Source organism: Malaclemys terrapin, chromosome 8, assembly GCF_027887155.1.
Source record: "Malaclemys terrapin pileata isolate rMalTer1 chromosome 8, rMalTer1.hap1, whole genome shotgun sequence".
Lineage (NCBI taxonomy): Eukaryota > Metazoa > Chordata > Testudines > Emydidae > Malaclemys > Malaclemys terrapin.
Window position 1 is genome coordinate 80,457,797 of NC_071512.1, and position 27,712 is coordinate 80,485,508.

A 27,712-nucleotide genomic window follows, 5' to 3' on the forward strand; every position below is an offset into this window, starting at 1 on the left:
TTTGTTTTACTGGTCTTAATGCATAATGCGTCCAAGCCTTCTGTTTATTACACAGTTCTCCGAAAGGACTTGTCTTCACTAGTGATTTTCACTTAATATGTTTGTAAAAGCTAACATGGACATTACCCAATGTTTGGTCCAGGCATAGTCCAAATCTGGTAAATACCTTGATCTAATTATCAGTTAATTAAAATTGTAAAAAATCTGAGTGTAGGCATACCCATGTTGGCCAATATTTCAATATTACTAACTATACATCAGTGGAAGCAGCAAGAAATGTGATAATGGACAATTATGGAATAATTAGCAATGGAAAAGTTCCTCCCTACCCCCTGCTAATGATTAGCTGATGACCTGAAGCATGAGGGTTTATATACCTTATAAAATAATTTGATCCCATCTAATGTAACGATGGATGTTTTCATTATCCAAAGAATGGGTGATCCTTTCCCATTTCTGGAGCGTCACATCACAGATCATGATGTTGCAAGTTGGACTTGCAGGAGATGGGAAAAAACAATGAAAAGTCACCTGCTGAATAGCTTTTCCTCCTGGGTGCTACATGCCTTTGCTTATGTCACATGCTGTGGTAGGTGGCATTTCTGCTACCTAAGAATTTAGTGTTTTCTCTTCTACTATTTTGCTTTTGTTCTGTCATTTAGAGTTGGAATGTTGCATGTGTGTTTGATGATTATGTCAGGTAAAAAGTGTTTTCCATATGCTCATTTTGGGATAACATATGGCCCTGATCCTGTGAATATTTAAACATCTGCATTAGTCATAGGATAAGAGTTGAGTTATGCATGTACCTAAGCAGTTGCATCCTCAGGACCAACAGATGTATACATTTATGTTTCCTACTCATTGAATATTACTGAAAGTAATGTATGAACACCAAAGATTACAGATCTAATTTCTTCTTAAATCTCCCCTCCCTGACTGCTAAGCAACTGGAAAACAAAATTAGAAAGATTTTTTTCCTATTTTTTTAAAAATAAAGCACAGAATACCTAATGTTGCAGAACTCTTGCAAGATTAGAATTAAAGTATACATCTAGATTGTCATTTATATGCTACACATTATACTGATGTGTTTTAGTTTACTCAGTACATACTTTTAAATTCATGCTCAGTCTACATACATGTACTGTAACATACTATACACTCATTGAAAGCAGATAAAATACATATAAATTCACCTCTATTTTAAAGTCACTGCACTTAATTTTCAAATCTATTACAAATTTGTCTTTCCTTATGTATTTTGTAAATCACAAATAGAACAAATTAGGATAAATATCTACTGAGCTTTCATCTTACAATTTGTTTTATTACATTCTGAGCTCAGGGCCTCCCTTTCTATTCTTCTTATGTAAAATACAGACAGTTATACTTACAGCTATTAATACAGCTATTACAGACCCAGTTACTATTAATACTATTATTGAAACATTGACACCATCATTGATACCATCATTAGGAAGCGTATCAGGCAAGGATCCCTGTGTAGGAACACTGTTAGTGATAACTTCAGTAGGAAGCGTATCAGGCAAGGATTCCTTTGGAGGAACAAACAGAGCTGCCTGTACTACATTAGATACCTCTGAGGTCAGGGAGGCATTATCAATGGCACGTATTGCAAAGTAGATTATGGTGCCATTTTCTATTGTGACATTTTCCGGTTTAAACTGAAATGATTCTTTGGTGCCGGCAGGTTTAGGTACCAGACTAGAGGTATTCACTGAAGTAGCATTCTCAAAGGTGTTTCTTAGGTCCAGAAGACTTTCACTCATTTTTATTATGTATCTGTCAGCTGGAAAAAGCGAGGAATACAAGTAAGTGTGTGTTAGTAATGCCTATTATACTATCTGTACATGCAAGCACAGTACAGGATTTGTAGAACAGTTTTGTATCTTTATAAGAACTCCAATGATACTCCATTACCATCCCTACCATTTTCCCCACCCTCATTATTGATGGGCCTGCTTAATTGACTAACATCCGTTCTCTGAAGAGCTCTGGACAGGATTCCTGTTAGAACTTATCAGTTCCACATTTTATTTGGGTCAATAGTCTACAGTTAGCTGATGTGGGGCATTCCCTCCCTTCATGAGCACTAAGCACATTATATTACCAGCACTCTTAGCTCCTGCTGGGCAGATGAGTCTTCCACATGGCAGTGCAGATAACTGCCATTAAACTGTCCCCATCTATGCCTCCGTCCCCCACACTTCACACAAGTCTCTTTAGTACTAAAATAGAAACCTAACTTTTGGATGAGAAATGAAAATAGGATTTCTTTCACTTGTCTCTGGTGAGTATCCAGGTCAAGTATAAGATCAAACAGTAGAGGGAGAGATCCCTGCATCCTGGTCAGCATTCCCTCTCTTAATGTGAGCAGGTTCTAAAGCATAGTCTGACAGCAAAATGCCTGCTCCATTTGCCAGCATAGTTAGTGTGTCAGGGATCTTGCTGCAAATGTGCCTGGCTTCCCACTGTCCACAGTTATCATTTCAAGGCTGTATGGTTCTGTTCTGCTTGTGGGTTTTCTAGTTCTTTGCTTGACTTGAGTTCTATTTCCTGCTCCTCATCTTCTTTTCTATCCCTTCAGAGATGGGGTAAGGGGTAGCGTAAGAGTGCTATTCCAACTTTACACCATCAGAAGATCTTCCTAACTGAGGTTATTCTTCCATTGCTGGCTACTCTAGCTGTAAGGCTGTTTTGAGCTGGACGAGTAGCACAAAGTAGCCACATAGAAGAACCTAGGCCAGTGTTTTGGGGTTTATTGGAGTTGTTGGTTGGTTCCCTGGTGAGCTGGTTGGCAAGAGCTGTAGGTGTATGTAAAGTTTTTAATCTGAAGCTGCTCTCCGTGTGACTGCAGACTGTCTATCTTAACCTCTCTGGCTCGTGCTCATGTGCACACTGTAACACTGTGTAACACTGGTTACAACATACTTAAAATAAGTATGGGGACCTAGTTGTGTCCCCATAAATGGACTAAAGCCTTGGACTGTTCATGTTGTAACTGGGTCTCCTGACTTATTTACGGTTGCAGTGAAGACAGGGGCTAAGCCTTAGAAGCATGGCCGGCTCTAACTTTTTTGCCACCCCAAGGAAAAAAAGAAAGAAAGTGCCATCCCGCCATAACAACCCCTCCCCTGAGCGCCGCCCTGCCGAAACAAAAACAACTCCCCCGAGCGCCGCCCTGCCGAAACAAAAACAACCCCCCTGAGTGCCGCCCCGCCCAAACAAAAACATCCCCTCCCGAGCTCCGCCCCAGCGAACCAAAAACAAACAACGCCCCCCCGAGCGCCGCACCATCGAACCAAAAAAAAAACCAAGCCCCGAGCGCTGCCCTGCCGAAACAAAACAAAGAAAAAACCCGAGCGCTGCCCCGCCACCCCAAGATTGGCCACCCCTTACAAGGTGCCGCCTCAAGCACGTGCTTGGTTGGCTGGTGCCTGGAGCCGGCCCTGCTTGGAAGAGTCACTGGTGAGTGTGTTTTTGATTTAATTGGTTTGCCTTTGTAAACTAGCATAAGGCTGGTTGGTATACAAGTTTTGAATTTTCTGTTGTACCAGGTTTGGGAGAATAGGCACTGACTTTTGTTTTTCCCAGGGGGTGCTCCACCGCTGCTCCACCCCGAGGCCCTGCCCTCACTCCACCTCTTCTCCTGAGGTCCCGCCCTCACCCCACCTCTTCCCCTGAGGCCCCACCCTCGCCCCATCTCTTGCCACCCCCACTGTTCCCCCTCCCCAGTGTCCCCACTTCTTCCCACTCTCTTCCCCTTCCTCTTCCCACTGTCCCCTGCCCCATCCCCTTCTCTTCCCTCTACCCCCTCCCCTAGGCCATCAAACAGCTGATCGGCGGCTAGCCTTGGGGCCCTGCTGAACAGTTGATCGGCAGCCAACCCCGGGACCCTGCTGAGCCACTGTGACTAGTGGGTGCTGAGTGCCCCCTATTTTTTCCAGGGGTGCTTGAGCCTGGAGCACCCATGGACTTGGTCCCTATGTTTGGGAGTATTCCATGTTTCTTTAAACATTTTTTTAAGCATTAAGTGAGACTAATGTAAATATCATATTGAACAGGGAATTTATTGGTTACAATGAGTCCTGATCTACACTAGGAAATTTTACAGAGAAAATCTAGAGTAGGTCAGGCCATAGTGATGGTCATATTTTTTGCACCTCTCCTTGGCTGGCTCATTGTATGTAATTTCAGATAACTGACAATACTGCATCACTTCCAGCTGACTAAAACAAAACTTCACCTTACCTTGTCCCATATCCAAGTCATTCCCGGGAGCTGTCCAAGACAAGTGAATTTTATCTTCTTCAAACTGAGCCTCAAGGTCAGTAATTTTACAGGGTGGGAACACATCAGTAGTTCCTCCTGATGGAACATTCTCCACTACAAAAGAACCTCCTGTTGCAACTCTGTTGAAACTTCCTAGCTTTGCTTGAATTTCCTCATCACTAACTTCAGGTCTCGGTGCATTTATTTTGATTTCACCTGCCCCCAAAAAGAAAAAACAATTGCTCATGCTATCTGAATATTACAAAACTCCAAATCATAACACACTTTCTTTTTATCTAGCATTCCCTCTCTCTTTAATCTGCTTTTTTTCTTTGGCTTATTCAAGCTTAGTGCAAAAATTAGCAAGGCTAAAAACCAAAGTGAACTTCAGGATCCTGCATCTTTGCACAAAACTAAGGCAGACCCCAAAAGGAAACCAGATTTCAAGTGCAGTTGAAAGTAGCAACAGTGCCTATTATCAGTTAGAGTATTTAAGGTATTAAGCAGATGTCAGTGGGACATGGTTGTGATAAGGTAGCTTCCACCCATCTCTTCCTAGGTATTGCAGGCAGCATAAGAATTACAACCTTGTAGGAATTTCCTTACTTTTCTGTAAGTTGGAGAGTTTGTTATGTAGACTTCTTTAATTCAGTATATATGGGGTGGGGTTTTTGAGGGGTGGGGGGGGTTACTGGTAAAATAACGTTAAGGTGTATATTTAACAAGGAAAACAGGAACAGGAAATACTACATTGTGTGATGGAGCCAAGTGAACACAGGTACAAATCTTAACTGTTGGAACCTCCTGAGGGTTTTGGGTGCCTAATATCTCAAGCTTGCAGTGTGCTTCTTACTCAGTAGAGCTGCCACACTGTCTACCCAGAGTCAGATCTCATAGACTCATAGACTCATAGACTTTAAGGTCAGAAGGGACCATTATGATCATCTGGTCTGACCCCCTGCATGCTGCAGGCCATAAAACCGTCCCTACCCCTTCCCTGGACTCTGCTGTTGAAGTCCCCAATCCTGTTTTAAGTGACTTCAATCGGCAGAGACCCTCCTGCTAGAGATCCCTGCCCCATGCTGAATTAAATGGAAAAAGATAAGTTACTATTTTTTCCCCAAACAAACTGTTGTTAACCAAGTTCTATTTGCTGAGCAAACTCTGTAACTAATGCCTTCGAATTGTGCCCCCAGTTACACTTGTGCAATCCCACTGAAGGCCAGAGGGTTGCATAGATATACTGAGCATGGCATTAGGCTTGCAGACCCTGGTGACAATGCACAAGCCAGAAGGAACACAACTTGGTATTCAGCTCCTAGGCTGAGTCTGCAGGGCTGGGAGTTAGAACAACTGTGCTGTTAACTTGTAAATTTCTTCTGGAGTGTTTGAGAAAACAAGTGTAGAATTTGACAATACTATTTTTACAAAGTCACTTTTCAGAATAAAACTATATATTTAATGATGAATTAACTGTTTTCTTTGCACTTGATTTCTCTGGGGCCTTTAGATCAAAAAAGAGAAATGCAAAAATAATGGAAAGATGAAAAAATATACTAAGTCACAACACACTCGTAACAGACTCACTATAAAAGTATCATTAACTGACACTCCATTGATTGAGAAGGCTTAAGCAGTAAGATCATAATAGCAGTATCCATACCTGTGGTTTCTGGAACTGAGAATCTTTAACTCACAGATGCCTAATAGAAAGAGTCCTGAACAATGTGTCCAGAAAACCCAACAGAAGAACAGAAAAATTCTCATGGGAGGCATTAAACAGATAACTTTAAAATTTCATAACTTTGACACTGATTCCCTGAAACCTCATTTTTTAGTCTTAGTGAAACACACAAATTTAAAATTTCCAACTTCAGCTGTTTTTTTTATATAATTTTCAGTTCCAGGATCTTTGGCAACTCCCACGTGGTCCAAAGAGCACTTAATTATTATAATAGATATATATTTTTTATAAAATGTGGTACTATACCCAGCGTTCATATATAGCAAAAATACTGTGGTTCCAGCTACTGTTTTCTAAAAGTATAAACAATAGTGGAAAAGATACATGTAACAAATGTTAAGGTTAAAAAGCTTTTTGTGAAGCTAAATGATCTCACATTCACCCATATTTTTACACACGCACACACAAACACACAGAGTGTATTTTCTACTTCATAAATGTTCCTTACCATTTTCTATGTAGCCTGGAACATATAAGGCTCGGCTCTGCCTGCGGCCAAGTTTCACAGTTTGATTTCTCCCCTGGATATGCACTTTTAAGTTGTATCTACCATTTCCCTTGAAAGATGTAAAATACTTTGAATAGATTCCATCATTCTTGGTAATATCAGCACCTTGATAAACAAATAGTAATAATTAACCATCCAAACAAGGTACCTTTGTTAAGCAAGGACATTTTGTGCTGTTCAGTTCAGAAACACATAGGGCCTACTCCTTCTATTGAAATCAAGAAGAACTTTGATATGGACTTAGGTGAAAACAGGATCAGTCCCATTGTGGGGACATGAGCTCATTACATATTACAATGTAGCATTAAAACATGTTACTGTGTATTTACTGTTGTTTCCAATAGTAACCAATAGGCCAGTAGTTCTCAACAGCTTCTTAGTAGTTCTCCATAGTGGTCTGATCTGTGGAGCCCTTCTTGGTTTGAGATTGAAGCAATGCTGGAATGTGGGGAGGAGAGAGTCTACAGTTTGCATGACATGGTTCAGATAATGGAGAAGTTGGAGAACAATAGAACTGTGCATTTGAATCACATCACCTCTGTAGGCACAATAGATTGGAAAAGGAGAATAATAATCTATGTAATTCATACTTTTGAAGGAGATATTTTTAACATATCTATACTGCCTATATAGCATGTGACAAGCTATAGAAACAGACTTTCACTCTCCTGTTTTACCACCTGCATCCCCTCTGCAGGGCAGACCAGTATGTAAAATATATACATAAGTTCAAACAGTGAATACGGTTGAATCAGATCCACAAGGCAATGGACCCCCTTCTGTCCCTGTGCTGGCTATTTGCATCAGAGGTAAGAGCACAGGAGAGGGAGAAGGCTCTGCACAACCACGACGCTCCCTTCTTCTTGGGCGCAGTTTTTCTCTCTCCTCCTTCCTAACACTCCCAACAGTGTAAGTGCATCTGCATGTCAGGGCACACATGCTGCACCAGTTTAGACCCAGTATAGTTTATTCTCATCCTGAAGCAGTGGGGGAGACCAGAGTTACCATCTTCCTCCACTTGCTGCCCCTTGTTCAGTGCTCATGGCATAGGCATGACTGAACCCTTAGTGACAAGTTTGGAAGTAGCGTGCAGAGACATTCTAAAATACATCCCACAAAATGGGGAGTGCATACATTTCTAGACAAAATGTAAGGAAAGTAATAGTCAGATTACCGGAACCATCATCAATGAGTTTGAGCTCCACTGCAGATCCAGCCTGTGGTTCAACAGTGGCCATCACAGTTGCACCAAGAACAGGCAAAAATCCTTGACTAACTTCTGCATAAATCACCATTGGATTAGGGAAGTTGTTTGTATCCTTATTCATGTGGGCTTTCACAGTCACTGGAGGCACAGCCAAAGATGCTGCTCGAGATGTTACTATCATTGATATGACTTGAGAGACTGTGTGATTATTTTGAATCCAATATAACCAATCTCCCACCTGCAAATCAAATAGATAGAATATAAAAATATAATGTAAAACTTCATTATTCTAAGGGCAGCTTTGTGTTTCCCTTAGTTAATTATTATTTTATGTTCCAAGGCACAAAGGGCAATTAGGGTATTGCTACAGGACCACAGCTAAGGTAATTTGGGTACCTTACTTATGATTCTTCATGCTCTCATATGTTTGGTTTCTTTTAAATTTAACCTTATATCTGAATTTGCTCAGTTTTAGTGGTGGATATTTGAGAATTATCACATTCTTGAAAGGATTAGAACCTGTAAATTATAGATATGTACTCTCAACCTTAACTTCCCCTGAATTCAATGTTTTGTCCGGCAGTCTTGTACACTTGGGATGTGTATAGCGCATAATAAAAAAATTAGGAACAGCACAAATTACCGTTAGACAACCAACTTCCATGGCAAGTCAGTGGAGTTACACCAAGGATAAAATTGGTTCATTAGGAATATATGTTTATAACTTCTAAAAAGAGAAGGTGCATTTTAGTCTATGGAGATGTTAACATGTTTGGATAATAAAAGAAAGTTTAGTCTTTACCTCTGCAGTGCCTGCTATATTCAGTCGAGCTGTTCGGAGGTTTAGATCACTAACTGTGAAGTTTGACGTTCTATATTCTTTTCCTTTGGGGTCCCGCAGTAAAATGTCTGGTGGAGATGTGGTTTGATCCCATGTAACTACAAAGAAGGTATCATTTCCCACAGTGCTATCTACAGTCACTGTACCATTCATCCACTGCTTGATTGCGACACTCTGAGCTGTACTTTCAAGCTATTAGACAAATAAAATATGTTTTATGGCTAGTTAGCAGATAAACACTTAAAATACCAATAATTTCAGAGTGGTTCATTTTCCTCTTACAGGGGAAAACAATTCAATATTTTTTTTATTCAGAGGGCAACTTGACTGGCTGATGGACAACTGGTCCACTACTGGAAGAGTGGATAAAGGAGCATTAATGCTGTAAAGGCCTGTTGACACCACGATGAGCAGGTCTCTGCTGTTCTATGCAGAGCTGAGGGTTGTGCAAAGGAGGCAGAAGCCTCCTGCCACTGTGCCTCCACACATGGAGAACTAGCCGGAGGGCGAGGGCCACGTGCACTAGCTATTGAAGGGAGTGGAATGATGAAGCCCTGAGCAAATTTTCTGTAATGCCCATTTGCAGAGTACAATTGCTTAAGAATGTGAAAATATAGTAACCAAGGGGCTCCTTCTACTCCTATATGTGGTCTATCCACCTAGCTATCAAATGACATCTGCGCAGGAGATTAGTGCTACATTTCCTCTCCAGCTGTCAGCCTGTTTCTAGAAAGACCGCACAATGAGAGAGCTATACAACCACAGGTAGGGACAACAGAAAAGCCATGAGAGACACAGACAGAAATAATAAAACACAGCAAGAAGAGAAACAGGATTTCCTTTACCAACACTGGTATTGCACATGTGGACCACCAGAACTTACAGATAAGCTACCAATATGAGTTTTACAGTGGCCCACTGAACTACCAGACTGCAAGTAGATTTGCTCATTCTGTTTGTGGATTAGAAAAACTACAATTAGAGAAAAGAACAGGAGTACTTGTGGCACCTTAGAGACTAACAAATTTATTTGAGCATAAGCTTTCGTGGGCTGCAATGCCTCCGATGAAGTGGGCAGTAGCCCACGAAAGCTTATGCTCAAATAAATTTGTTAGTCTCTAAGGTGCCACAAGTACCCCTGTTCTTTTTGCGGATACAGACTAACACGGCTGCTACTCTGAAACCTACAATTAGAAAAGTATCTTTTAATAAAATAACTTTCTGTTTAGAATAAAAATGGGAAACTAGATACTGAAACACTATTTCAAAGAGCATCTGATTGGACATTTGAGAATCAGGTGTTTAGATGGTACTCTAGTGATGAGACTGATATAAGTGCTTAGAAAGTAGGATACATTGTCTTTTAAGAGCAGCTGTTAACTGGAACAAACAGATAAATTAAACAGTAATAAGTCACCAGGACCAGATGGTATTCACCCAAGAGTTCTTAAGGAACTCAAATATGAAATTGCAGAACTACTAACTGTGGTATGTAACCTATTGCTTAAATCAGCCTCTGTACCATATGACTGGTGGATAGCTAATGTAATGCTGAGTTTTTAAAAAAGCTACAGAGGTGATCCTGGCAATTACAGGGCAGTAAGCCTAACTCCAGTACCAGGCAAACTGGTTGAAAATAGTAAACAACAGGATGATCAGACTAATAGATGAATGTGATATGCTGGGCAAGAGACAATATGGCTTCTGTAAAGGGAAATCATGTCTCACCAATCTACTGTATTAGCATTCTTTGAAGGGGTCAACAAATGTGGACAAGAGTGATCTAGTGCCCATGTTGTATGAGGACTTGCAAAAAGCCTTAGACAAGGTCCCTCCCAAAAGGCTCTTAACCAAAGTAAGCTGTCATGGGATAAGCGGGAAGGTCCTCTCCTGGATCAGTAATTGGTTAAAAGACAGGATACAAAGGGTAAGAATAAATAGTGAGTTTTCGGAATGGAGAGAGGTAAATAGCTGGGTTCCCCAGGGATCTGTACTGGACTGGTGCTGTTCAACTTAATCATAAATGAGCTGGAAAAAGGGGCAAAACAGGGAGGTGGCAAAGTTTGCAGATGATACAAAATATTTGACTGCAGAAGTTATAAAGCTGAGTTACAAAGAGATCTCACAAAATTGAGTGATTGGGCAACAAAATGGCAGATGAAATTCAGTGTTTAATTATTATAATAATTATTATATATTTTTATTATTAGTGTTGATAAATGCAAAGTAATGCACATTGGAAAACATAACCCCAATTATATATACAAAATGATGGGTTCTAAATTAGCTGTTACCACTCAAGAAAGAGATCTTGGAATCATTGTGAATAGTTCTCTCAAAACATCCACTCGATGTCCAGCAGCAGTCAAAAAAACCGAACAGAATGTTAGGAACCACTAGGAAAGGGATAGATAATAAGAAAGTAAACATCATAATGATGCTATATAAATCCATGATATGCCCACACCTTGAATACTGTGTGAAGTTCTAGTAGCCCCATCTCAAAAAAAGAGATATTAGAATTGGAAAAAGTACAGAGAAGGGCAAAAAAAAAAAAAAAAAACCTGATTAAGGGTATGGAACAGCTTCCATATGAGAAGAGAATAAAAAGATTTTGACTGTTCAGTTTAGAAAAGAAATCACTAAGGGGAGATATGATAGAGGTATATAAAATCATGAATGTTGTGGAGAAAGTGAATAAGGAAGTGTTAGTTACCTCTTCACATAAAACAAGAACCAGCGGGTTTAATGCAAACATAAGGAAGTACTTCTTCACATAACATACAGTCAACCTATGGAACTCGTTGCCAGGGGATGTTGTGAAGACCAAAATATAACTGGGTTCTAGAAAGAATTAGATAAATTCATGGAGGATAGGTCCATCAATGGCTACTCGCCAAGACAGTCAGGGATGCAGCCTCATGCTCTGAGTGTCCCTAAACCTCTGACTGCCAGAAACTGGGACTGGAGGACAGGCGATGGATCAGATGATAAATTGCCCTGTTCTATTCATTCCCTCTGAAGAATCTGGCATGGGCCACTGTCGGAAGACAGGTTATTGGGCTTGATGGACCATTTATCTGACCCAGTATGGCTATTCTTAAGTTCTTGTCAAGACCAGTATAAAATTGCAGAAAAGCTAAGTAGTCCATGACCAAACCTATATTAGTTGCTATGCATGATTCAGATAAAATGCAAAACTGGGTCCATAGCAGAGATTTAATAAAGTGAGGGATGAATTATTAAATTATAGATAGCACAACCCAAAAGCTGTTGTAGAAATAGAAGAAATCATCGCTGAGTTGAAATAGATCATGAGAAGTGTCAAGAAAGCTGGGTATCAAAATGTTATCTATTGTTTAGAAGAGAAGCATTTGAGATAGTTTCCTCATTATTGATAACGTTAGTATAGTAACAAGATCACTTATTTACACCACTCTACACAGGAGTGACCACACATACTATGGTATTTCTGCCTACCTCTCTCTATATAAGTCCCTTTGTCTTAGCTAATTGTGAGAAATTTTAATTTTCTTTGTTTCATTATCTGTTTCATTTTACTGTTAATAACAGACCACACACACACACAAAAAATCCCACTGCTATTTCCAAATCAGTTTATATTTTAAGATCAGTCACTGGCAGTGCAATAGTTAAGATTATAGACCAGATGTAGGCAACCTATGGCACGTGAGCTGAAGGCGGTACACGAGCTGATTTTCAGCGGCACTCACACTGCCCGGGTCCTGGCCACTGGTCCGGGTGGCTCTGCATTTTAATTTAATTTTAAATGAAGCGTCTTAACATTTTAAAAACCTTATTTACTTTACATACAACAATAGTTTAGTTATATATTATAGACTTATAGAAAGAGACCTTCTAAAATATTAAAATGTATTACTGGCACACGAAACCTTAAATTAGAGTGAATAAATGAAGACTCGGCACACCACTTCTGAAAGGTTGCCGGCCCCTGTTATAAACTACTAAAAGTAACTGATTAATAATGTGAAAAACAAACAAAATTTGAAACTCAGACCTGAATAGACTGTTCAGAAATATTTCCACTTCCTGATGAAATTCCATTGAATGCATCAATTAGGCCATTGGAATCAACTGTATCTGTGGCATAAAACTTTAAGCCTCCTGAAATGTGATTGTTAAAATAATCAGAATAGTCATTTACTGTAAAAACATAGGTTTTGTTCGTTTGGTTGTTGCTATAGAGCACAGTGTTAATTTGATAAATTAAATGTTGGTCCCTTATTATCCTTTATTCATGGGGCAGTGCAGGGAGGAACCGTTGGTGGTGGGGAATCAATTAATACAAACACCCAGAGAGTTCCTGCAGAAAGCAAGTCTGACCTGGGAAATGATCCCATCTGTTCACATTTTAACTCCACCTAACTTGGTCTGACTAAGAATTGTCACCAATAGCACTTCATCAAGTACTGTGCTCACTCATAGGCTGTTCTTGGTAAGTCTGGACTCTGAGCCACTCTATAAAGTACAGTTCCACTCTGAAAAACACCTCTGTAAAAATGACGTGGTGGAATTCCAAGATTATTACTTCTCGGTGACTCAGATCAAATCTTCTTAGTTTACAAATATAAAGTTTGGGCCTCTTTCATATGTGCTGAGCACCCATAATGCCAGTGGGAACTTCTGGTGCGCAGTGTCTTCCGAAATCTGGCCATTTATTTCAAACAGTGAGTCCTGCTGCTTAGGCTACATCCTCACTATGGGGGTTCGGGGGGGTGGGTGTCGATTTAAGATACACAAATTCAGCTACGCAAATAGCGTAGCTGAATTCAATGTATCCGAGCCGACTTATCCCGCTGCGAGGACGGTGGCAAATTGACCTCCGCGGCTCCCCCATCAACGGCGCTTACTCCTACCTGCACTGGTGGAGTACAAGCATTGATTCGGGGATCGAATGTCGCGTCCCGATGAGACGTGATAATTCGATCCCCGAGAGATCGATTTCTACCCGCCGATTCAGGCAGGTAGTGAAGACGAAGCCTGAGACTGGGCTCTGAAAGACCAGCTGGGTTCTTTCTGGCTCACACATCAATCACTTAACACTAAAGAGTCTGTGATCAGAACTTAGTGAACTATTCTGTTATAGTACACAAACGAGACTGAATTCAGGTTGTTCTCTCACAGCCATGTTGGCTGTACAGCATGAACAAGAGTAAAAAGCAGTACAATCTTATTTAAGTCCCTAAAGCAAGCAGATGTGACTCTGAATACACAAAAGGAGCATCTCTGTTGACTAAGAAGGTGCAATTTATACCTAGTCACTATTCAGAGTAAAGCTACATTCTAAATCAACACATGGATTCCCACGGTAGTTGCCCTGTACTGCAGCATCATCCAGCACCCGTCTGGCTTTCCTCCAAATGGCTGAAGTTCAAAGGAACAGTGCAGCTCCAACTCAAAGCAGAGCTGACTGAGCCTCCCAGTTGCAAGTATAGAGACTGTGGTTGCTGACTCCTCAGCTAGAGCCCTCCAGCTGTGACTGTTTGTGAGTTGGTCATTATTTAACTACTTAGGACATTAATAGGTTTGCATATCACTGCTATGTAAACATCAGAAATAAACTGTTAATCATAATAAACACCAAGTTTATATTTTTGTTTAGAGGAACATCCTCCAGTAATATAATTATCAAACCTCGCTATTATCAGGATACAGGTTTTTTTAAAGCAAGAACAGATAAAGATAAACAATTACTCCCAATATTGTTGTGTTTATTCAGCTGAAAATAAACATTCTGTAAATATGACTGGAATTAGTTGACCTTATTTTCTTTTCATATTACAAGCTGTAAACCACTCTAGTTTTACATTTCATGCTTAAGATGTGCTTGCCAAAAGCAGGGTCAGTTTAGAAACTTACTTACCTGTCATGTCTGAAAATTGTTTCAGTTGTGGAGCAGCACTTGGCCCCAAGGCAATAGTGTGAATGATCGATCCACTGTTTTTCACCTCTGTAAGGCAAATGCTCATACCTGAATCCTCTCCATCTGTCAGCAGTACAATTTCAGAACCATCGAGATTAAGGTATTTTTGTTTAATCGCCTGAATTGAGAAGAAAATTTCAGGTATTAGCAATAGGACTTCTTTGTAAATGTTAGCTGCTCTAACAGAGGCAGTGTCTACATCAAGAGAAATTCTTAAAGTTCAAGTGTAAGGCAAAATATATTCCTTACAATTGTGAATTTTGCTGGTGTAGGAGGCTGTGTCATGTGGCAACAACTGAATTGAAGGTGTCTGAATTACAACGCCTGTACAGGGATGGTTCAGGGGAGAGGTGTCTGAGGGTAGCACACTCGTTACAGCATTCTAAGTAGTAGTAACGTGTGTCTGCCAGCCCGCACTCCAGGTCCTGCTGCCAATGACAGCAAATGTACAGGGCATGTGGAATCCTGACCATACCTAGTGAAACTATGGAAAATTATCTTTAATGCAGTTCCGTTCTGGAAAGTAACTTGAGAAATCATGGATCATGAAGGTGCCATTTTACATAACCCCTTTTCAGAATAAAACCATGCTTAAACCAATGTTAAAATGAATAAAATTTGGATTTTCTATATTTTGATCTTCTGCACAACGCCTTGAGATTCCGGCAAAGCATTTTTGTAAGATTTTTCTTAATTTTTTTGCTAGTATAAACATAACAAGGCCTTGTTAATTTCTTAGTTCAATAGGAGTAGTTTCAGAGCCTAACTTGATAGAGCTTCCTAAGTCTCTCACTATAAAACACATTTTCCAAACCTTTAATTGTTCTTGTAGCTGTCTTTCTGAACCCCTTCCCGTTTCCCCAACATCCTCTCTGAAATGTGGCCACCAGAACCAGAGACAGTATTTCAGTCATAGTCTCAGTATGGCTATACACAGAGGTGATATCACCTCCCTACTTCTACTCACTATTCTCCTCCTAGTTCCATTTAATTATCACGGCATTCCAGGACACATTCCCCCCAAGTTCTCCTTCACCTCAAATCCTTTGCGTACTCCTGCGCAGATGTTAGTTCCTCCACCAGCTGATTTAGGCAGGCATTTGATAAGATCCTGGCGTATATTCTCACTGACTATTTGTCGTAGATTACATGTAATTCGTGCTGTAGATTCGAATGTGACAATTCCAACCCAGGAACCCATTTCGATAATCTGTAGCAGGAATATCTCCGCAGCTTGATACAGACGATTAATGCGGTTATACTGCAGGTGAAGAAAGGGACGTACTTAGAACTATCAAGGCTTTTCAAGAGAGATAGCAAAAAGCAAGAATACAGCAATTACTAATGTTGTTCAGTTTGTATTGATAAATGGGAATGTACCTGCCATAGAGTAGATGAGAGATTTGAAGGGAAAATATGGAAAATTAGACAAATACCCAATATCTGGGTAGCCCAAACTACCTTATATATCATCCCCAGGCATATTCTTTGCAGAGCAGTGGAGAGGTGTACTATGTTCTGCTATCATGGAATGGTATCTGCATATTGAAACATCCAGGAGATATATAACTATGTCAGCCAAACAGCATTCTAATAATGTGGTGATTTCCTCACAAATAAGATTTTCTCTTTCACATAATTTGTTTAGGTAAAATGGCTGTAGCCTCAGAGAACAGTATTCAACCTACCTATGCTTGCGGATAGCCCCTCTATTTCACAGGTTCCTGGCACTTTGAAAGTTTGGTAATTACAGTGAAAGAGTTGATTTTAAATGTAAATATTTGAACAGATTGCTGAAAACCAGCTGAGAAAGTTTACCCCTGGAAGCTTTCCTTTCTCTATAAAACTAGTTGTCATTATTCTTGATCTAGTTAAGGATTCTCTTCCTCTCCTATATTAAGATTAAGGGATCGGCTGATTTATATCTTTTATCTCTGGAAATCTAGTACTTGTTTGCCTCTCAATAGCTTTGGGTTGAATTTGATGCTAATGACGGTGAAAGCACTCATAGTAGTAATCTACATAAGCTTTTCCAATCTGAAATCTGTCCAGAAGCAGGAATGCCAGCTGTATCAAAACATTTGGTTGTGAGTTGGGGATAGATAATCATTAGAGAACACTACATTCATTTTCACTTGTGATCCAGAATTTGAAGTATTATCTCCACAGAGAAAAGGTTGGCACATTTACATCCTGTGCCTGTGTTGATTGTTGAACTTAAGATCTAAAATATATGTATTTTAAAGAAAGCTATAGTAGAACTCTTATTTATTCTATATAACAATATATATGGAGTACATGATAGTGTGATATAGCATGAACTGGGGATTCTAATGTTATTCCTTGATGATGAAATTTTGAGTGATTATATTCAATATGACAGAAAAAAGCATTCTTGGAATGTTTTAGAGAGGTTTTAATTTTTTTATATTGGGACTACTTTTTATCCCTCCACTTGTAAAGCCAGGTGCCTTTGTTATCATTATTCAACCCATAGAGGGCTCATAAAGACGTCTAAAAATTACATAAGTTTTTTTCCAGATATAAAGATGCCACAATTTTAAAGCGAGATATCTGGGGACTCTCCAGGACACAAAAGGATGTTGTGCCTCCCACAGGGAAGCTGAAGATCTTCTCTTCCCAGAAATATACTGGTAGGAAGGTCCTATTTCTAGCTCTGAAGGTCTGTGAGATATCAAACTTGAAAAGTTATAACATATTTGAGAACAGACATTGTCATTAGCTCCGGATTGAATGTTTGAAACAAATAAATTAGGGATGAGGAAATTCTGTATATTAGGGAAAGAATACAAAAGAGGTTCATATAAAAAAAGCTCTTGGAAGCTGGGTAGTGGTTTGGAATGCAAGAATAAAACCTGGGGAGATGGATTTATGGGCAGAAGGCAGGCGAAGCTTGAAAAGGTACAGGATAAATTGCAAAAAATGTGGCAAACTTTTCACATGACTCTCACTTCTATGTGATATTTATACATATGAACACACCTTATTCAGGGAGGTTATATTGGATTTACTTTAAGAATGGTAAATTTGAGGCCCTAAACAGATTGAAAGTCTCTTTAAAGGTTCATATCACCTATAGCAGCCTCTGCAAGATGAGAATTGTGCTAAATTTAAATTTAAAAAAACCTCACCCTGGTTAATCCAGCATCACTTTATGACAACCCAAATTCTTGACTCATTAGGACGAATGATTATGAGGAAAAGCATTTCATTTTTATTTTGCTATACCTAGTGACATATAATTATTTTTAAAATAATTTGAGAGAGTCACATATGAAAAATATCATGAAACTTGCAGCTATGATATATTTTCTGTTTTGGGGAAGTACAGTGGTTCTGACATTCTGGATCTGAAACTAAAAAGAGGAGCACAAGTTATATTTTGTAAAGAAAAAAGACCAAGTCTGGCATATCATTTTTAGGAATTTGATGGGTTTCCTTTTAGCAATCCCTAAATAGGTATAATGGGAGAAATAGTGGCCTCAATTTTTTCTTAAAGAATAAAGGACGATTACGGAAATATTGACTAAAGAAAATATTGTAATATATATACAGCACATTGTGTTAGAACCGCCTAACTGTTTCTAAGCAGTTTGGCTAAAAAAAAAAAGAACGTGTATGTTTATTCTTACCCCAGCCATGCTCCCAGAAACATCAAGTACTAGACAGACTACTCTGTCTTTGGTCTGCAGCAATGAGAAGGAGGTCTCAAACGGAGGACTCGCGCTATTTATTGGAGAGGTGTTACTGAAGTCAGTAGAGTTCATAATTACTTCCCAGGTGCTTTTGTAGTTGCACATTTTGTTCTGCATATTTGTAGCCTTTTCATTATGAGTACTTTGATCACAGAACTCAACCACCTAAAAAAAGCCAATTGGAAGAGAAGAATGATTACTCAAAAGCAAGTGAACACGTGTAGTAGCAAATCCCAGTCTACTATTTTTCCATTGCTCACCATAACCACAAATGCAGAAATTCTTTGCCTGCTCTACAGGCTATAGAGAATAAAATTTTTCTATGTCCTGGACCTTGGAAGAAGTCATCAAAGAAGAGTGTTCCCAAAGAATCTGTCTCAGGGGTTACACAGATATGTCCACACTGCAATCAGAGGTATGACTGGAGCTCAGGCAGGCGTACACATGCTATCTTTAATCCAGCTAGTTTGTCTATTGATAGAAGTAAAGATGTGGCAGCGTGGGCGGTACAAACCCACCCAGAACCCTGGATATATACTCCACATTGCTAGCCTGCACCAGTGTCCATGCCACCATGTCTTCGCTGCTATTTTTGGCCTTGCTAGCTAGATTAAAGCTAGCACCAATATGCGTACCTGAACTTCTGTCAGACCTCTGAGTGCAGTGTAGACATACCTGTATTTAATCAGTGTTGTAAGGATGCCCTGGCAATGAAGATGTCATCAATAAAGTTCACAGTTATCTAGTTACTATGGAGTCTCAGTGAATTGATACATAAGGCTCTAACTCACCTGGCTGGCAGGAATACTTTTAAAAGAGGATGAACAGCTCGCTGTGTCTGTCCCCCCTTGCTACTCCCAGCAGGGCAGAATGTAGCCCATAGAATATTTTCAAAGCTCCAGAAGTAAGGTGCGGAGTGTCTCTAGCAAGTTGCTGAGCATACTCAATATCCATACATGTTAGTGAGAGCTTAGCACATCACAGGATTAGACTGTCACAAAGGAATAAACCTTCTCAGTGTTGTAACAGAAAATGCCCCAGCTGGGTAACTTTGTTATCTGACCCAAACGGGAGCAAAAGTTTCCACAATGTCAGGGTATTTCCATACACCTGTGATGGAACAGATAGGCCCCACACTGGCAATGAAAGAGTTAATGAGAACCTATGGACCCAGTTGGCCCCACCCCACTACACCAACAGCAAATGTCAGGCATGGAGAGAGGAGCTAAAGGAAACTAAACTCAGGGCTTCCCAGGAAGAAAAGCAGAACTCCGCTTCTCCAGAGAGAAGCCTGGTTGCAGATCAGAGTCTGAGCCAGCTTGCTGGCCTGACAATCTCCTGTTAGAAGGGCCAACCAGCTCCTGGGGGATCAGCAGAATTAAGAACTGTTTGCAGACAATCCTTGAATAGAAAGTCTGGGTCCCACATAAGTTTCATTGGACAACTCTGTTTTGAGTTTTGTTTTTTGTTGTTGTTCCTGATTCCTGTGGAAGGGGTAGGACTCAAGTGAGCCTTGGCCAGAGGGCAAAAGCAATGCTACTTTGGACCTCGTAGACATAGCAACATATCGTCAGAGACCTGTAGATAGATGAATCATACCCTGAAGGGCCACAAGGGGGCACTACAGAGGCAGCAGAACAAACTTGGGCAAGAATACAGGCACAGATCTAGCACCAGGGGAAGGGAAGAGGTTGGATATTTAAAAAAAAAAATCAACACTCTCGGAAGAGACTCCCCAGCAATATGCATGTGGAGCAACTACTGAAATCAACGGTGGAGCAGGATACCCACCAACACCAGCAGCAACAGTGGCTCCTAGCAATGGCCACTCAGCAGCAGCAACTGACTTGAGACTTAGCTGCTCAGCAGCAACAGCGACAAAGGCTGGTGCAAGAGGGCGTGACCTGACTGCAGCCTCCCACAATGGTTAGGCTTCTGCCATGGGTCTGGTGGACATGGACCTGGCCTTGGCCCTGGTACCAGTCAGATTCATGAAGATGGGGCCTGAAGATGATCCAATGACTTTTCTTGAAAATTTTCAATGGGTGGCAGTGGCAGCACGGTGGCCGCTGGAGCATGAGCAGTCATACCAGTTACCTACTTGATCAGGACAGAACCACAGGCTGCCTATTGTGGGCTAGACCCAGCGATAGCATGGGATTATGCCTCCGATAGCAAGGTTTATGCCTTTGGCAAGGTGGCCATTTTAAACTCATTGGATATCTCTAGGGGCCTGGTCCTGCATGGTGGCAAAGAAATTACAGGACTTGTGCTGGTGGTGTGGGATGGGTTGGGAGCTCACAGGGCAGGGGACTGATAACAAGGTCTGGAGGGCCTGCGGTCAGGGGCTGGTGGGAAGCATCCTCCTGCAGTACCTGCTCAAGGAAAAACCGAGAGGCGGGCAATAAGGCTGCCCGCACCTCCTGGAGTACACACTGGGAAGTCTGAGGGGTGGCCAAGCATCAGGGGATCCATCCAATCTCTCCAGTTATAGTCCAAAAGGTCTCCAAGACTGGTAATTCCTGCCAGGACCAACCTCTGATGTACCAAGTGGGACTCCGCCACCTGCAAACCAAATTGGGGATTGTGCAGTAGGGCCGCTGTGAGGAGATCTGCTGATGGCCCACACAGACCTGGTCACTGAAACCAGCTTTCAGGTCTGGAGGAGATCCTGGTAGAAGTCTTGCAGAAGACCCATCGGAGATAAAAGAGCTACACGTCATATTGGAGCCCTCAGATGTGGTGAAGAAAGGCGTGCGCCAATGTGCTCCATGCTGAACTACCTGCACCATAAAGGAGTCTCTGCAGGGCCTGGAGGCAGAGGAGATGGACTTGACTGCAAAGGTAGAATGGGATCTGTCCTTCCTTCTCCAGGAGAAGACTCAACACCCCCCTCCCCAGAGACACAGAGCAGTCCTGGCCAAAAGAACTCCAGAGCTAACCTCTGGAGCCAGGCCAGGATATCCCAGGCTGGGCTTAGAGTGTTGTGCCGGTGCCAGAGCCTGGACAGTACCAGCTAGTTGAGCACCAGTGCCCTCCCCCACAGGGAAAGGCACTGGAGCAGTCCTGTCCACCTCCTCTGCCGCTCAGCCACCCTGCCCTTCAAATCTTGCTAGTTCTCCAGCAGAGAGGGATGGATGGCAGCAAGATAAATGCCCAGATAGAGGAGCGGCCCCACGCTCCACCAAATGACCTGAAGCACGGGTGGGAGGAAACTCGCTACCATCCGTCCCCAAGCACCAGGCCAGAGCTCTTGAACCACTTGACTGGAGTGGAGGAGGCCACTGAGTAGATAGCCTGTCAGGCCTCCAACCTGCGACAGGCCACCGAGGACATACCACGTGGAGATGTCATCAGCATACGCTGACAGGACCACCTGCAGCTCTGGCTCATGGAACACCCACCCTGTTAACCTCCTACAGAGGAGACGGAGGAAGGGCTCAATGGCCAGAGTGTACAGCTGGCGTGACAGTGGACATCCTTGACACACTCTTCGCCCGAAGCAGACAGGTTCGGTCAGAGTCCAGTTGAGCCTGACTAAGCACTCCACGGAGGCATACAGGACCTGGAGAAAACTCACAAACTGGGGCCTGAAGCCGAATGCCCGCAGAGTGCCCTGGAGATAAACATGTTCCACCCTGTCAAACGCCTTCTCCTGGTCAAGGGACAGGAGGGCGAATGACAGACCATCCCTACACCCACACTCGAGGAGGTCCGGGACCAGATAAAGATTGTCGAAGATAGGATGGCCAGGGATGGTGTAGATCTGGTCGGGGTGGATCACATCCGCCAGCACGGATGCGAGCTGCAGCAAGATGGCCTTCGCTGTGACCTTCTAGTCCCTGCTGCGAGATGGGAGGCCAATTCTGAAGGTCACGGAGGTCCCCCTTCTTTGGTAGCAAGGTGAGTTCAGCTTGCCTGCACAACAGGAGAGTCACCCCACTTCCTAAGGACTCAGCCCTGATGATGGCAAGGTCCAGACTGAGGACATCCCAGAACACGTGGTATATCTCCACAGTCAGCCCGTCCATATCCGGAGATTTATTAGTGGGCATCTGATGGAGGTCTTCTGAGAACTCAGTCAGAGTGAGAGGCAGCTCCAGCCAGTCCTGGTCACCTGTGCTGACCATCAGGACTCTGTCCCAGAGCACCCTGCAGGCATTGCTGTCAGTTGGACCAGAGTCTAGAATAGAAGGTCTTGGCTCTCCCATGCATCTCCACCGGATCCATGAAGGGGTGCCATCCTCTGCCAAAAGGCAGGTGACATGCTTCTTAGCCCCCTTCTTTTTCTCCAGGGCGTAGAAGAAGTGGGAGCTGCAATCCATCTCCCAAAGGAAATGGATGCGGGATCGAACAAAGGCACCTCGAGCCCAACAGTCTTCGGGGGTTCAGGAGAACTAACAGCTGAGCCACTGCTTTGTACACTTAAACACCAGGCAGCAGGTGGGAGAGCTACAGGAGGAGGTGGCTAGGTTGAGGAGCATTCGAATCCACGAGCAATTCCTCGACAGTGTCCATGTGGAGACAGCTGAGGTAGCGGTCCCAGTAAGCAGGACTGCTGATACACCACTAGTGGAGGAGGAGATGGCTCAGGGTGGACACTGGCAGCTGGTTACTTCTGGCAGCAGGCAGTGCTCCACCCCTGCTCCGAACCCTCCTGCCATGGTAATAAGTAACCGTTATGCTCTTCTTGATACAGGAAAGAAGGAATCACTCCCTACAGTAAAGGAGGAGAAGCCTCGTACCCCTAAGGCTGGGAGGTCTGCTGCCACCACTGCGAATAGGAAACGTAGGGTAGTGGTGATCGGAGACTCTCTGCTGAGGGGGACGGAGGCGCCCATCTGTCGCCCTGACATTTCATCTCGGGAGGTATGCTGCCTGCCGGGAGCCCGTATCCGAGACGTTACGGAGGCATTGTCGAGGATTATCCAGCCCTCTGACTACTACCCCATGCTACTCATCCATGTGGGCACAAATGATACCGCGCGGTGTGACACTGAGCGGATCAAGAGTGACTACAGGGCTCTGGGAGTACGGGTGAAGGAGTTTGGAGCGCAGGTGGTATTCTCTTCAATTCTTCCTGTCAAAGGTAGGGGCCCAGGCAGAGACAGATGCATCATGGAGGTGAATGCCTGGCTGCGAAGATGGTGTCGCCAGGAGGGCTTTGGCTTCCTAGACCACGGGATGCTATTCGAGGAAGGACTGCTAGGCAGAGATGGCGTTCACCTTTCGAGGAGAGGAAAGACCCTATTCGGACACAGACTGGCTAACCTAGTGAGGAGGGCTTTAAACTAGGTTCGACAGGGACAGGTGAGCAAAGCCCACAGGTAAGTGGGGAACATGGAGACCAGGGAGATGGGTCGGAAACGAGAGGGAGTGTGGGCTATATTGGCAGAGAGAAAGGAGGGTCAGGACAAAACTGGGAAGAAAGATCAAACCAGTATCTTAGATGCCTATATACAAATGCGAGAAGTATGGGGAATAAGCAGGAAGAACTGGAAGTGCTAATAAATAAATACAACTATGACATTGTTGGCATCACTGAAACTTGGTGGGATAATACACATGATTGGAATGTTGGTGTGGATGGGTACAGCTTGCTCAGGAAGGATAGACAGGGGAAAAAGGGTGGAGGTGTTGCCTTATATATTAAAAATGTACACACTTGGACTGAGGTAGAGATGGACATAGGAGACGGAAGTGTTGAGAGTCTCTGGGTTAGGCTAAAAGGGGCAAAAAACAAGGGAGATGTCATGCTAGGAGTCTACTACAGGCCACCTAACCAGGTGGAAGAGGTGGATGAGGCTTTTTTCAAGCAACTAACAAAATCATCCAAAGCCCAAGATTTGGTGGTGATGGGGGACTTCAACTATCCGGATATATGTTGGGAAAATAACACAGCGGGGCACAGACTATCCAACAAATTCTTGGACTGCATTGGAGACAACGTTTTATTTCAGAAGGTTGAAAAAGCTACTAGGGGGGAAGCTGTTCTAGACTTGATTTTAACAAATAGGGAGGAACTCATTGAGAATTTGAAAGTAGAAGGCAGCCTGGGTGAAAGTGATCATGAAATCATAGACTTTGCAATTCTAAGGAAGGGTAGAAGGGAGAACAGCAAAATAGAGACAATGGATTTCAGGAAGGCAGATTTTGGTAAGCTCAGAGAGCTGATAGGTAAGGTCCCGTGGGAATCAAGACTGAGGGGAAAAACAACTGAGGAGAGTTGGCAGTTTTTCAAAGGGATACTAGTAAGGGCCCAAAAGCAAGCTATTCCGCTGGTTAGGGAAGATAGAAAATGTGGCAAAAGACCACCTTGGCTTAACCACGAGATCTTGCACGATCTAAAAAATAAAAAGGAGTCATATAAAAAATGGAAACTAGGACAGATTACAAAGGATGAATATAGGCAAACAACACAGGAATGAAGGGGCAAGATTAGGAAAGCAAAGGCACAAAATGAGCTCAAACTAGCTACGGGAATAAAAGGAAACAAGAAGACTTTTTATCAATACAATAGAAGCAAGAGAAAGACCAAAGACAGGGTAGGCCCACTGCTTAGTGAAGAGGGAGAAACAGTAACAGGAAACTTGGAAATGGCAGAGATGCTTAATGACTTCTTTGTTTCTGTCTTCACCGAGAAGTCTGAAGGAATGCCTAACATAGTGAATGCTAATGGGAAGGGGGTAGGTTTAGCGGATAAAATAAAAAAAGAACAAGGTAAAAATCACTTAGAAAAGTTAGATGCTTGCAAGTCACCCGGGCCTGATGAAATGCATCCTAGAATACTCAAGGAGCTAATAGAGGAGGTATCTGAGCCTCTAGCTATTATCTTTGGAAAGTCATGGGAGACGGGAGAGATTCCAGAAGACTGGAAAAGGGCAAATATAGTGCCCATCTATAAAAAGGGAAATAAAAACAACCCAGGAAACTACAGACCAGTTAGTTTAACTTCTGTGCCAGGGAAGATAATGGAGCAAGTAATTAAGGAAATCATCTGCAAACACTTGGAAGGTGGTAAGGTGATAGGGAACAGCCAGCATGGATTTGTGAAGAACAAATCATGTCAAACCAATCTGATAGCTTTCTTTGATAGGATAACGAGCCTTGTGGATAAGGGTGAAGCTGTGGATGTGGTATACCTAGACTTTAGTAAGGCATTTGATACAGTCTCGCATGATATTCTTATCGATAAACTAGGCAAATACAATTTAGATGGGGCTACTATAAGGTGGGTGCATAACTGGCTGGATAACCGTACTCAGAGAGTTGTTATTAATGGTTCCCAATCCTGCTGGAAAGGCGTAACGAGTGGGGTACCGCAGGGGTCTGTTTTGGGACCGGCTCTGGTCAATATCTTCATCAACGACTTAGATATTGGCATAGAAAGTACGCTTATTAAGTTTGCGGATGATACCAAACTGGGAGGGATTGCAACTGCTTTGGAGGACAGGGTCATAATTCAAAATGATCTGGACAAATTGGAGAAATGGTCTGAGTTAAACAGGATGAAGTTTAACAAAGACAAATGCAAAGTGCTCCACTTAGGAAGGAACAATCAGTTTCACACATACAGAATGGGAAGAGACTGTCTAGGAAGGAGTACGGCAGAAAGGGATCTAGGAGTTATAGTGGACCACAAGCTAAATATGAGTCAACAGTGTGATGCTGTTGCAAAAAAAGCAAACATGATCCTGGGATGTATTAACAGGTGTGTTGTGAGCAAGACACGAGAAGTCATTCTTCCGCTCTACTCTGCTCTGGTTAGGCCTCAGCTGGAGTATTGTGTCCAGTTCTGGGCGCCGCATTTTAAAAAAGATGTGGAGAAATTGGAAAGGGTCCAGAGAAGAGCAACAAGAATGATTAAAGGTCTTGAGAACATGACCTATGAAGGAAGGCTGAAAGAATTGGGTTTGTTTAGTTTGGAAAAGAGAAGACTGAGAGGGGACATGATAGCAGTTTTCAGGTATCTAAAAGGGTGTCATAAGGAGGAGGGAGAAAACTTGTTCACCTTAGCCTCTAAGGATAGAACCAGAAGCAATGGGTTTAAACTGCAGCAAGGGAGGTCTAGGTTGGACATTAGGAAAAAGTTCCTAACTGTCAGGGTGGTTAAACACTGGAATAAATTGCCTAGGGAGGTTGTGGAATCTCCATCTCTGGAGATATTTAAGAGTAGGTTAGATAAATGTCTATCAGGGATGGTCTAGACAGTATTTGGTCCTGCTATGCGGGCAGGGGACTGGACTCGATGACCTCTCGAGGTCCCTTCCAGTCCTAGAATCTATGAGTCCTAGAATCTATAATCTCCCCCCAGGATGGACCTGACAGGGCCTAATTAGTGGATTAGAATGGGCTGGGAGAGGACTAATGAGCAAATTGGCCCATTAACACAGGAGGTAGAAAAAGGCACAGGAAGGCAGTGCAGGGGAGAGAAAGGCAGACTAGCAGAGCCAAAACCAGGAAGGATCTCTGAGTAGAGAGATCCCTTCCCTCTCCTCTCCTCAGAGAACTGAGGAGAAACTGAAACTGTAAACAATTATGGTGCATAGATCAGTAAGCGGGTGGGAAGAGCAAATACAAATAAACTGCACTGGGGTGTTTGACAACTTAAGGTCCTTGAGTCTCTGAAGACAGAGAGAAGACAGGAGCAGGATATTGCCCTGTCAGAATGTCAATCTCTTAAAGCCATAGAAAGCTGAGGAAGGCCTATCTGTAGCTCATGTGAACCTTCTGCTAGGTGGAGTTAGCAGCAACAAGGGCCAGGTTCAATATCTGAGATAGGGAGCAGCTGAGGAGTGCATAGTCAGGTTCCAAGGCAGAGTCAGTACCAAGGGTCAGATTCCGAGTCACATTTTAGGGTCCAAGTCAGAAGGTGTAGTCCCAATGAAGCTGAGATCGGCCAGCTATGGAAAATCCATGCTGTTCCCTAGACACTTCCTGGAATGCCCCTTAGATTTATATAGGGTGGGGAGCCAATCAGGAGTCATGGGGCTGCTGTCTGTCAAACCCCTCAAGGTGGGACTTCCCAGGGTCTGTGTCCGCAGCAGGACATGGGCAGTGGCTGGATACCAGTTTGTATCAGGATTCTCATCTATTGTGCCCTTTCTCAACAATCTGCTCAAGAACAGCAGCACGAGAAAGATCCGTTGGACGGAAACCTGTGAGAAGGTCTTTCAGCCACAAATGGCTCACCTCTGTAGGGAGCCCATTTTATACAGCCTGGACTTCACCCAGAAATTCCTCCTACACACTGATGCTTCTGAAGCTGGATTAGGGACTGTCTTCTCCCAAGTGGTTGATAGTGAGGAACATCCCATTCTGAGTTACAAATTGTTCCCAAGAGAGGCCTACTCCATTATAGAAAAAGAAGACTTAGCTGTGAAATGGGCCATGGAGGCACTCCAATATTATCTTCTTGGCAATTAATTCACCCTG

General features: G+C 42.6%; 1 protein-coding gene across 1 annotated transcript in view; it reads right to left on the reverse strand.

The window, feature by feature from the left end:
* Positions 1 to 1,122: 1,122 nt before the first annotated feature.
* The window catches only part of LOC128842500 (calcium-activated chloride channel regulator 1-like), a 33,932-nt gene continuing 7,342 nt past the window's right edge, over positions 1,123 to 27,712 (reverse strand). Inside the window, exons 6-14 of the mRNA XM_054038548.1 lie at positions 18,215 to 18,442; positions 15,598 to 15,822; positions 14,502 to 14,679; positions 12,636 to 12,742; positions 8,558 to 8,788; positions 7,723 to 7,993; positions 6,489 to 6,653; positions 4,276 to 4,512; positions 1,123 to 1,813 (exon numbers count right to left, since the gene is read on the reverse strand). Coding sequence (XP_053894523.1) covers positions 1,332 to 1,813; positions 4,276 to 4,512; positions 6,489 to 6,653; positions 7,723 to 7,993; positions 8,558 to 8,788; positions 12,636 to 12,742; positions 14,502 to 14,679; positions 15,598 to 15,822; positions 18,215 to 18,442 — 2,124 coding nt within the window. The 3' untranslated portion in view covers positions 1,123 to 1,331. The remainder of the gene's footprint in view (positions 1,814 to 4,275; positions 4,513 to 6,488; positions 6,654 to 7,722; positions 7,994 to 8,557; positions 8,789 to 12,635; positions 12,743 to 14,501; positions 14,680 to 15,597; positions 15,823 to 18,214; positions 18,443 to 27,712) is intronic.